General features: G+C 54.3%; 1 protein-coding gene across 3 annotated transcripts; it reads left to right on the top strand.

Moving 5' to 3' along the window:
* The first annotated feature begins 12 nt into the window (after positions 1 to 12).
* Bag5 (BAG cochaperone 5) lies at positions 13 to 5,139 on the top strand. Of its 3 annotated transcripts, none has more exons than XM_021243831.2 (2): positions 13 to 103; positions 1,834 to 5,139. In XM_021243831.2, exon 2 carries the CDS (start codon positions 1,862 to 1,864, stop codon positions 3,203 to 3,205), a length of 1,344 nt encoding a protein of 447 aa, XP_021099490.1. In that variant the 5' UTR covers positions 13 to 103; positions 1,834 to 1,861; the 3' UTR covers positions 3,206 to 5,139. The 3 variants fall into 3 exon arrangements, with proteins under 3 accessions (XP_021099490.1, XP_004836946.1, XP_021099493.1); XM_004836889.4 differs by having other exon boundaries at positions 94 to 222; XM_021243834.2 differs by lacking the exon at positions 13 to 103 and adding an exon at positions 488 to 614.
* The last annotated feature ends 5,251 nt before the right edge of the window (positions 5,140 to 10,390 follow it).

Genomic DNA, 10,390 nt, shown 5'->3' with positions numbered 1-10,390 from the left:
GGGCTGCGGTACGGCAGGGTCGCAAAGCCTGAAGCCCGCAGAGCGCGGCCGACCGTGCGCTCTCCCGGCGGTGCCGGCGGCGGCCTGGGCGGCGCGGCGCAAGGTGATAGCGGGCGCCGGCCGAGCTTCCCGGGGGCTGAGGCCTGTGGGCCGCGGGCGGGGCCGGCGACCGCGGCGCTGCGGAAGTGGAGGCGGCGGAGCGCGATGGCGGGGGAGACGCAGGTGAGCGCGGCGCGGCGCGGCCTTCCGGGCGCGGGGCTCCCCGCGGACCCCCTCCCGCCGGCGCCCTCCGCTCGGCGCGCATTGTGAGGTCAGGCGGGCCGGCCTCACGCCCGGGGCGCCGCGAAGTCGCTGCCGCGCCACTGGCCCCTTCGCCGCCTCCCGGGTCAGCCCCAGCCGGGACGGGACGCGCGGGAGAGGCCGCGAGGGGCCGCGCTCCGGCGCCGCCGCCTGGGAAGGGCGCGCGCCCGAGTCGGGCGCGCGGGGAGCAGGCGAGCCCCGGGCCCGGACGCCCGCAGGCCTGGCTCAGCGGACCGTCCTCCTCGAGGGAGCCGTTGGGTGGAAACCCCGGACCGTGGAACATGTGCTGAGCTAGCCTTCCGGCTTAATGGGAGGCGAGTGACCGGGTTTCCCGGAGCTGTCGCCCTTCGCGGGCTGATGGGGGAGCGTGGTCGCGGCCGGGGGTCCTGGGCTCCATGGCCCCCGACGTTCCTCCGCGCCTCCTTGCTGCTGGCTGCAGAACTTCTGGGCCGGGCGTGCGGGGAGCTGAGGGCGGGCTGGACCCGTGCGCGGGGGATGGAGAGCAGCGTGGAAGCCGGACCGCGGGGCCCAATTGCTTCTGCTTGCCCTCTGGAAACCAGGCACCGCCTTTTGGCAGTGTGGGCCGTGTGAACTTGGAAGGTTCGAAGAGCTTGGGCTGGGGATTTAGCTCAGTGGTTCCGGGGTCATCCTCGAAAGCTCAAGGTCCCGAGTTCGATCCCCGGTACCAAAGAAAAAGAAAAGAGCTACAGTTTTACATTCCACTAAGATGTGGAATCTACGTGGATTCCACTTAGAAGTCCTGCAGTTTTCAAAAGATAAGATTTTTAAGGTGTTAAGATCTAAGGAATTTGTGCTGTTTCTAAGCTGATAATTTAACTTCTGATGAAGGCATATTCTCTTTTATGGTTGAAATTTGGAATTCACAGGGTCAGAGATTCGATAAGTCACTTCCTTTCTGTACTTAAGTGTGACTGTCTTTTGGATCCCATAACAAACCCCTCCTAGGTTTTTGTGTGTGTGTGTGTGTGTGGTACCTGGACTCGGGACCTTGCACTTGTAAGGCAGGCAGTGGAATCACTGAGCTAAATCCGAGGCCCTGGTGCTTTTTTGAGACAGGATCTCCATATATAGTTCAGGCTGGGCACAAACTCACTATGTAGTGCAGGCTGGCCTTGAACTCACAGAGGTCCTCCTGAGTGCTGGGATTATAGGAGTGCACCACCACACCCAGCAACAAACCCTTCTTTCAGTATTTTGCCTGATGGACCTTTCCTATAATCCTAGCACTTTGGGGGGCTACATAGTGAATTCAAGGCCAGCCTGAACTATGTAGTGAGACCCTGTCAAAAAAAAAAAAGTAAGACAACTAAATAAAATACATACTTTAAAAATGAGAATTCTAGGGCCAGGGATTTAGCTCAGCTGCGCTGCGCCTGCCTCTCAAGCTCAAAATTCTGAGTTCCATCCCCCCCCCCCCGTACCAAAAAAAAAAGAGAATTTTAGAATGAACTAATAGGTGATTGTTATTCTGCTAGACTTTGTGCTTTAATAGCTGTCATTCTTGTCTTTTAGTGCTTGTGCAACTGAACACAACCCAAGTATGGATATGGGAAACCAACATCCTTCCATTACTAGACTTCAGGAAATCCAAAAGGAAGTAAAAAGTATAGAACAGCAAGTAATCAGCTTCAGTGGTCTGTCAAGTGACAAGAATTACAAGAAACTGGAGCGGATTCTAACAAAGCAACTGTTTGAAATAGACTCTGTAGATACTGAAGGAAAGGGGGACATTCAGCAAGCTAGGAAAAGGGCAGCACAGGAGACAGAATGCCTTCTCAAAGAGTTGGAGCAGAATGCAAACCACCCGCATCGGATCGAAATACAGAACATCTTCAATGAAGCACAGGCCCTCGTGAGAGAGAAGATCGTTCCCTTTTACAGTGGAGGCAGCTGCATAACTGATGACATTGAGGAAGGCATCCAGGATATCATTCTGAGGCTGACCCATGTTAAAACCGGAGGCAAGATCTCTTTACGGAAAGCAAGGTATCACACTCTAACCAAAATCTGTGCCGTGCAAGAGATTGTTGAAGACTGCGTGAAAAAGCAGCCTTCCCTGCCACTTTCTGAAGATGCACACCCCTCTGTCGCCAAGATCAACTCTGTGATGTGTGAAGTGAACAAGGCCAGAGGTGTGGTCGTGGCACTCCTGATGGGTGTGGACAGTAGTGAGACTTGCAGGCACTTGTCCTGCGTGCTCTCGGGGCTGATTGCCAATCTGGATGCTCTAGATGTGTGCGGACACACAGAAATCAGAAACTATCGGAGGGAGGTGGTGGAAGACATCAACAAATTACTGAAGTATTTGGATTTAGAGGAGGAAGCCAATACTACACATGCTTTTGACCTGAGACAGAACCATTCCATTTTGAAAATAGAAAAGGTCCTCAAGAGGATGAGAGAAATAAAAAATGAATTTCTTCAAGCTCAGAACCCTCCTGAATTGTACCTGAGCTCCAAGACAGAACTGCAGGGTTTGATTGGACAGCTGGATGAGGTAAGTCTTGAAAAAAACCCCTGCATCCGGGAAGCCAGGAGAAGGGCTGTGATTGAAGTGCAAACCCTGATCACTCACATCGACCTGAAGGAGGCGCTGGAGAAAAGGAAGCGGTTTGCCTGTGAGGAGCCCCCCTCACACCAGGCAGTCTGGGATGTGCTCGGGAGCCTGTCGGAGATCCAGGGAGAGGTCCTCTCCTTTGATGGAAACCGAGCTGATAAGAACTACATCCGGCTGGAGGAGCTGCTGACCAAGCAGCTGCTGGCCCTGGATGCCGTGGACCCGCAGGGTGAGGAGAGGTGTAAGGCTGCCAGGAAACAGGCCGTGAAGCTGGCCCAGAACATCCTCAGCTATCTCGACCTGAAATCCGATGAGTGGGAGTACTAAAATGCCATTGCTCTCACAGCGCTCTCGCTCGTTTTGCACTTGATACACACTTCTACGTATTTATGGAGAGCTTTCAGCTCATGGAGCCCAAATGTGATTTATACGTGCATATTTCAATCTCAGTATTTATGACTTAAGTAAATTATATTCAAGGTCTTTGCTGCTTTTGATGTTGCAAAACTATTACAGCTCATTAACCTTTCCATTTGGATCATCCATATGATGTGTGGTTTGTTTGGTTTGTTTTCTGTGTTTTGCTTGTGAGTTTTTAATCAGAACATGAAAGAGAAGCAGCATTCATAATTTTTAAATGGGTTGTGCAAGCATTGAAATGCAGAAACTTCAAAATCTAGAAGTAGATATAACCTTACATAACGGAAATTATGAGAAGGAGGAAATTTTTTGGTAAAGTCTAAGCAGTAGGTTTTATGCTAAATAAAGCAGAAGGGTTTTTTCACTTACAAGGCCTGAATGGTCCCTTATAAGTGGGTCATTTATATATTTATATAAATGAGGAAAGATGGTTTATATGTTATATAGAGAAGGTGGGGTCATCTATGTTATATAAATGAGATGGGATTGTTTGTTTCTATGTTTGTATTGTCTGTTCTTTCATAAACATTTTTGTTTAAAAAAAAAACTGTCTCTTTTTCCCCATGGTCTGCAATTTGGAGGGTGGAATCCTGTATACAGTACAAGAAAATTATGAGAACTAGTAGCCAAAGGAACCTTTGAGACTCAGCTGAAGAAGGGATAAGACACCTACTCAATACCTTCAAAGTTGTTTTTTGTTGGACTGAAAATTTTCCTTAGTGACTTAAGTAAGAATGGGAACATTTGACCCGGGGATGTAGCTCAGTCAGTGGTTCCAGCGCCTGCCTGGCAAGCGTGAGGCCCCCAGTTCGATCCCTGGTACCAAATAAAAAAAAAGAATGGGAACTTTTGAATGAAGTCAGTGGACCTTAAAAAAAAAAAAAAAAGGAGACACCTATACCTGTAGTTGGAGGATGCAAGCTAGGTTAGTTTACCAACATCACACTACGCTGAGGCTGATTAGAGACATCTGACTGTAGCTTGTAATGGATTTCTTCTGTCAGTCAAGGCTGTAAAATAGACAGCTGTGCCAAACACTCCAGTGCTGCTTGGGAGCCTAAGAGGGTGGCCACTGTCCGAACCCCCGTGGGACCAGGGCTCCACTCATCTGGGAAGGTTAGCAGTGGCTTGAACCTTAAATGCCTCGGCTCCTGTTACTGGTGTGGGGCTTTCCGTGTTTCCTGAAAGAACCATTAGAATCTGTCAGGCAGGAAGTTTTCTTCGGCTAAGGGACACATGTTGATGTAAATACTTTCTGAGGACCAGTTTTTTCAGGTGCTCATTAATGTGAGCAAAAGAATTCCCCGAAGTTCCGCAGTGCCTTGATGGTAACGTGTGGCTCCGGGAGTCTGACTACCCCATACCGGGTACCGCTGTAGTCATGTTCACAGAGCCTGTGAGCACTCATCTTTTGAACTTTATGGTGAGCTGTGATTTTCTCAGACATTAATTTGGCAACCTTAAACAGCTGAAATGTATGGCTGATGAACAACCTTCGACACCTAAAAGATGTAAAAGTATAGTCCTACACCGATCATCTTGTCTCTCAAAGCCCTCGTGTCTCTCCTACTAGGAACGATCTAGAACTGCGGACCCTGGGATCAGAGGGTATGGGAGTTCTGAACAGTGAGCCCTTCCTACTCCAGGTCCTCAGTGCGAGTCCCTGGAGTTCTCATTTCGAGGTGTGTTGCCTGTGGTCTGCAGTTGATAACGTCATCCATGTTCATGCAGAAACTGGCTGGGAATGTTCGCTTCCTTAACAGCTTTGCTTTCAGGTCATTCTGTTCAAATAGCCCGGCAACAAAGTAGTGATTACAATAAATTAATGTGTGTACTAAGTACAGTTTAATGCTTTATTTTGCTAAAATGCTTATATATTTGCTATGATGAAGTTTAACCAGTTTTCTCTCTCTTTTTTTTTTTTTTTGGTACCAGGGATCGAACTCGGGTCCTTGTGCTTGCGCAGCAGACGGTGAAACCACTGAGCTAAATCCCTGACCCCTTAACCAGTTTTATTTGCCAATTGCTGCCTGATTTTTGAGGATCTGAGTTTATTCTGTACATGCAGCTTTTAACTGGTTGGGTATTTCTCCCCAAAGAATAATTATGGAAATACTTGCCCTGGATTTCAGTGTGTGACATGGGCGTGTGGTCAGTGTATCGGCTCCTTTCCCTGTCGACTGTGACACCTGTGTCAGGGTGTCTGGAATAACCCAGGATCATGTGATAGACACGAGCATGCCATCACTGTCACTGAAATAAAGAACCCTTTGTGCCTGGTGGCTGAGCAAGGACGTGAGTTCAAGGAGTGTGCTTTGTCCCCCTCTGGGGACAGGATCCTCTATGTGGCAGCCAGTCCCTGGGGAAGGGGCTCCTTGCCACAGATTGCACAGTGGTGTGCAGAGGGGACAGCGGTGACCAGGGCCAGGCCAGCCAGGGAGTGCAGCTCACACTGCTGTCCCCGAGAAGCTGGCACCACAGGGGCTCGGCTCATTTGTAGGAAGGTGGTTGAGAGATTCTGTGCCCAGGAAGAACCTTTCACTGTGCTGCCTCTTGCGGGCAGTGTGGGACCTGCCCGTGTCTCTGTGCTGAAGAGTCTACCTGCAGGGCAGAGTGCTGATGCCCCATGCCTGGACCCCAGGTGTGCTGAGTCCCTCTGGGCAACTGCCTGTTGAGAGGTCTGTTTTTCTCTAGCCTTTTCCTACCAGAGCTTCAGTCTTTCTGCATGCTGGCCCCTCCAGTGGTTCCCCACTAAACAGAAGTAGAAGCAGCCAGTTTCTTGTTTGTTTGAGACAGGATCTCTCTCTGTAGCCTCCTGGTCTGGAGTTCAAAGTCCTCCTGCATCAGCCTCCTAAGTGCTGGGATTACAGTCATGTGCCACCATACCCAGACAGTCATGGAATTCCTGATATGCTAGAAGTGCGGCGCGGGGGTGGTGGTGGTGTATAGCTTAAAAAGAACATGGGGCCATGTGTGGTGGTGCACTCCTATAATCCCAATGCTCTGGGAGACTGAGCCAGGAGGACTGCAAATTTGAGCCCAGGCTGGGCAATTTAGCAAGACCCTGTCTCCAAAAATGAAAAGGATGCAGCTCATTGGAGAGGCTCGCTTCAATCTCCAGTCATGAGAAGAAACAAGGTGCCATGAGGGACATTTGAACTTCTGGTGTTCCTCTGAACAGAGGAGATGATGGCCTAGTCCCAGTGCTGGCCCTGCTGTGTGGCCCTCAGGCTGCTTGGCACCACGTGAAATGACAGCATCTGCCATCCAGTCCCTGGCAGAGGACGGTGGTCCCCTCAGGGACACAGGAAGAGAGGATCAGCTGCTCTGGGCTTGGCTGGGTGGAGCAGCTGGCATCCAGGAGACCCGTGGATTGGCCGGGATGGGACAGGAGTTGGGCTCCAGCGCACGGCCCTACTTCTGGGACACACTGAGCAAGTGCAACCCTCGGGCACACGCCTGGGTCGCCTGTGCTTGTTGGGATGTGTCTGAAGCCACCTCATTTCCTGTGCTGTAATTAGATGGCTTTTTTTCCCCTTTTTTTCTGGCACTGGGGATCAAACTCAGGACCTTGCGCTTTTGAGGCAGGCACGGGCGCCACTGAGCTACATTCCCAGCCCAGATGCCTCATTTTTTAAGCCATTGATCGAAACTTTCTTCATGCCAAGCCCTGTGCAAAATGCTTGCCTTCGAGACAGGCTCTCCTGTTGTCTGTTCTTGGAGGATGCCGACTGCCCTGGGTCTAATGCTAACAGGAAAACCAAAATTCCCACCAAGGAGGCTATGGAAGGCAGCGGCAGCCCTTGGGCCTCAGAGATGCAGTTCACGGCTCCAGGCAGGGCTAGGCAGCCGGTCTCTAAGGCCCCAAGAACCCAGCCCTCCCGAGCCATGGACCATGCACTGCTGCCTTGCTCAGAGCAGCTCCTTCCAGGGAGGATAAAAGCCTTTTAGGAGCTGGGCATGGTGGCGCACACCTGTGATCTCAGCACTCGGAAGGCTGAGGCAGCAGGATTGCCCTGAGTTCAAGACCCTGTTTCAAAAAAACGCCATCAAGGACCAGGGATTTAGCTTAGTGGTTCTGCCAGCTGCCTTGAAAGCGCAAGGTCCCGAATTCGATCCCCGGTTAAAAAAAAAAAAAAACTTCAAGCTCCTGAGCACTTCCTGGAGCTGCCTCTTTCCAGAGGAATGCTGCTCATTGTCTGCCTGTCACCCTATGCTGGGTTTCCTCTGCAGAGTGGAGGTCACAGAAGGCCTGTCTGGCATGGCCCGGGCTGGGGGTGTCTGTCCCACCACTATCCTGGGATGGCCGGCCTGTCTCCCTGCAAAGCTGCCTGGCCTTTCAAGGAAAGAACTTCGAGCCTATGCCCCAGCCTCTGGGCCTGGCAGGGGCTGGCATGCATGCCTGAGGGCTGAGCTGTGTGCTGGCACAGCGCTCAGGAGACGCCGCTAATAATCGGATGAAAAATCTCTGCTCTCCGGATGGCCCCATAGTGCTGGAAGCCAGGATCATCAGATTTGAAGAACCTTTGTTGTTCCCTGGCCAGGCCTTGGGGTCATTCTGTCCCCTCACGACCTCGGGTGGTTCCCAGAGTGCCCCGTGTGCCTGGGTGGATGGCAGGGCCGACTGCACACCCCAGCCTCTCCTTGTGCCATGTGACACTGTGTGACAGCAGCTGGTGACGGAGGAGGCACCCGTGCCAAGAGTCCTTGGTGCCACAACAGGGCTGGCGTGCTCACCAGACCCCTTCTGCATGACGGGAGGGTGAACTGCCACAGTTGGGGGCCAGAGGAGACAAGGGAGGGCCAGGGCGCAGATGATGCCCGACACCAGGTTGGCACCCCAGGGCAAGCCTCCATGCAGGGCCACATCCCAGTGAGGAGCCAGGAAGGCTTGGAGAGAGCCAGACACCCTGTTCCCGTGGGGTTGGCAGGCAGGACCCATTGCCGGCCTCTCTACTCTGGCGGATGTGCTATGAGCCTGGGGATGGCAGACTGGTCACTGAAGGCATGTTTGCCATTAGAATGGCAGGGCTGGGAAGGGACAGCAGGAACTGAGAGTCCCCAGGAAGGGGACCAGGCTGAGGCGGGTACAGGATCTCGCAGGTTCCTGAGGGTGGGGGAGGAGGGAGGAAGGGTCAGCTGTAGGCCTTCTTCAGGCCTGGGGTCAGGTGTGAGGATGGGGCAGCCACCTGCAGGTCCGGCTCTGCCCTGGATCTGTTCCGTGCTGGGCACTCAGTCGGGTCCCCACCCACTGCCCTCAGATACCACAGCAGGGGGACCAGCAGCACACACTCCCACTGCTCCACCCGTCTCGTCCCCAGTGCCTACTGCTGTGAGCCAAGAGTCCAGAGCACATGCACCTGCAGCCTAGCCAGGCGTGGCCTGTCCTCGGGGCCCCTACCTCCCACCCCTGTGGAGGGAACGGCACCCACCTCTGGCTGTCTGGAGGAAGCAGCACAGTGGCTGTGTGGCAACAGGCCAAGGGTTTAGCCAGAGCTGTCCTGGAGGTGAGGAGAGATGGCACTGCGGCAGCTGCCACCAAGCCAACACCTGCATATGCCCTTCCAGCCCCTTCCCCATGCAGCAAGAGCCCTCCTCAGTGGGGGCTCCGTGGATGGAGGAGAGGAGACGGCCCAGCTGTGCAGGAGGAAGAAGGGAGCCCAGGCCCAGGCGGCCCCGCATGAGAGTGATCACGACTGGCCTGGGGGAGCCAGGAGGAGCCGGGAGGGGCACGGAGTTGAGGAAGCCCATGTCCCGGCAGGATCAGAGGTGATGGGGCAGCCCTGCCACACACAGAGGCCATGAGCAGGCTCTGGGGGTGAAGGGTGAGGCTGTGGGGCAGGTGAGACGGGGAGGGAGCCCCAGGGGGTGCACACTGGTCCCCTCTGCCACCTCATCTCCCTGGCCAGGACGGGCAGGGAGGGTGCCAAGCAAGTGCTTGTGAGTGGGCACCAAGGTGCCGAGAGGCCCAGTGTGGCCTGCTGAGAGCAGGGACAAAGCCATCTCTCCCTGTACCCTGTGCAGACTTGCCCCTGCATGGAGGCCCCACTAAGCCTTTAGGGGACAGTGGCTCCCAGGCGTCCCAGCTTCGGTACTGAGCTTGGACCGCAGCAGCAGCAGCAGCAGAGAAACTGAAGCCAAGGCCACCGTCCCTCTGCCCGGGCCTCAGGCCCCAGCTGCACCCTCAGCCTCTGGGCTAAGTTGCCTTGGACTCCGGGAACATGAAACCCCTGTGTTCCTGTGACCCACCATGTGGCCCCACACGGCTCTGCAGAATGGCAGGCAGAAAGTGCCCGATGTGGGCAGGACCCGGACTGGCTTGCCCGCTGTATTCCTCTAGGTGGTGTGGTCCTGACCTCACAGCCCTGCATGGTGCCCAGAGCCCCAGCATGGATGCAGCACAGAGAAAGCCCCTTCAGGACCTGCTCTTCACAGCTGGCACCTTGAGGGCCTTGAGGGACCCTGGGAGGGTCAGCTGGTGAGAGGAGGAGGATTTGGGCAGGACAGAGCGGGCTGTGCCAAGGGACCAGGAAGGGTGGTGACAGGGGGCTGAGCGGGGGTGGGGGGAAGACGTAGCATGCAGTGCAGGCAACACACAGGCGGGCACTAGAAGGGTTTGGGCTGCCCAGCTGGTCACGGACAGGGACACCTTACCAAGTGCAAGTGACAGAACTGCCAGGTCCAGTTGGATGGCTACAGGAGCTGGGTATTTTTTTGAGGGGTTTTTTTAGGGGGCAGGAGTTGAGACAGGGTCTCGCTCTGTAGTCCAGGCTGGTCATGAACTCACTATGTAGCCCAGGCTGCTCTCGAACTCATGGCAATCCTCCTGCCTCAGCCTCCAGAGTGCTGGGATTACAGGCGTGCGCCATGCCCGGCAGGAGCTGGGTTAAATGTGCCAGGAATCCCTGGGACACTGAGCACCAGCTGCCCTCTTGGGCCTGAGGTCTGGTCTCAGCACTGTGGGGAGCCGTGGCAGGCCGGGGCCTGCAGGCCCTGAGCTCATGTGCTCCCCTTTCCCCAGACCCCCAGGGTCCTTCTTCCCAGGGAAGGGCATCTTCTGGGCCTCACGCCCAATCCAGCCACCCAAAGATG

This window comes from Heterocephalus glaber, unplaced genomic scaffold, assembly GCF_053883595.1.
Source record: "Heterocephalus glaber isolate CG9 unplaced genomic scaffold, H.glaber_assembly_v1.0 deba00001608, whole genome shotgun sequence".
Lineage (NCBI taxonomy): Eukaryota > Metazoa > Chordata > Mammalia > Rodentia > Bathyergidae > Heterocephalus > Heterocephalus glaber.
The sequence above is the reverse complement of the archived record's forward strand: the minus strand, read 5'-3'. Positions and strand labels throughout refer to the sequence as shown.

Bases quoted from the DNA above. Each gene is read 5' to 3' on its own strand.
- Bag5 (XM_021243831.2), top strand. From the start codon at position 1,862: ATGGATATGGGAAACCAACATCCTTCCATTACTAGACTTCAGGAAATC.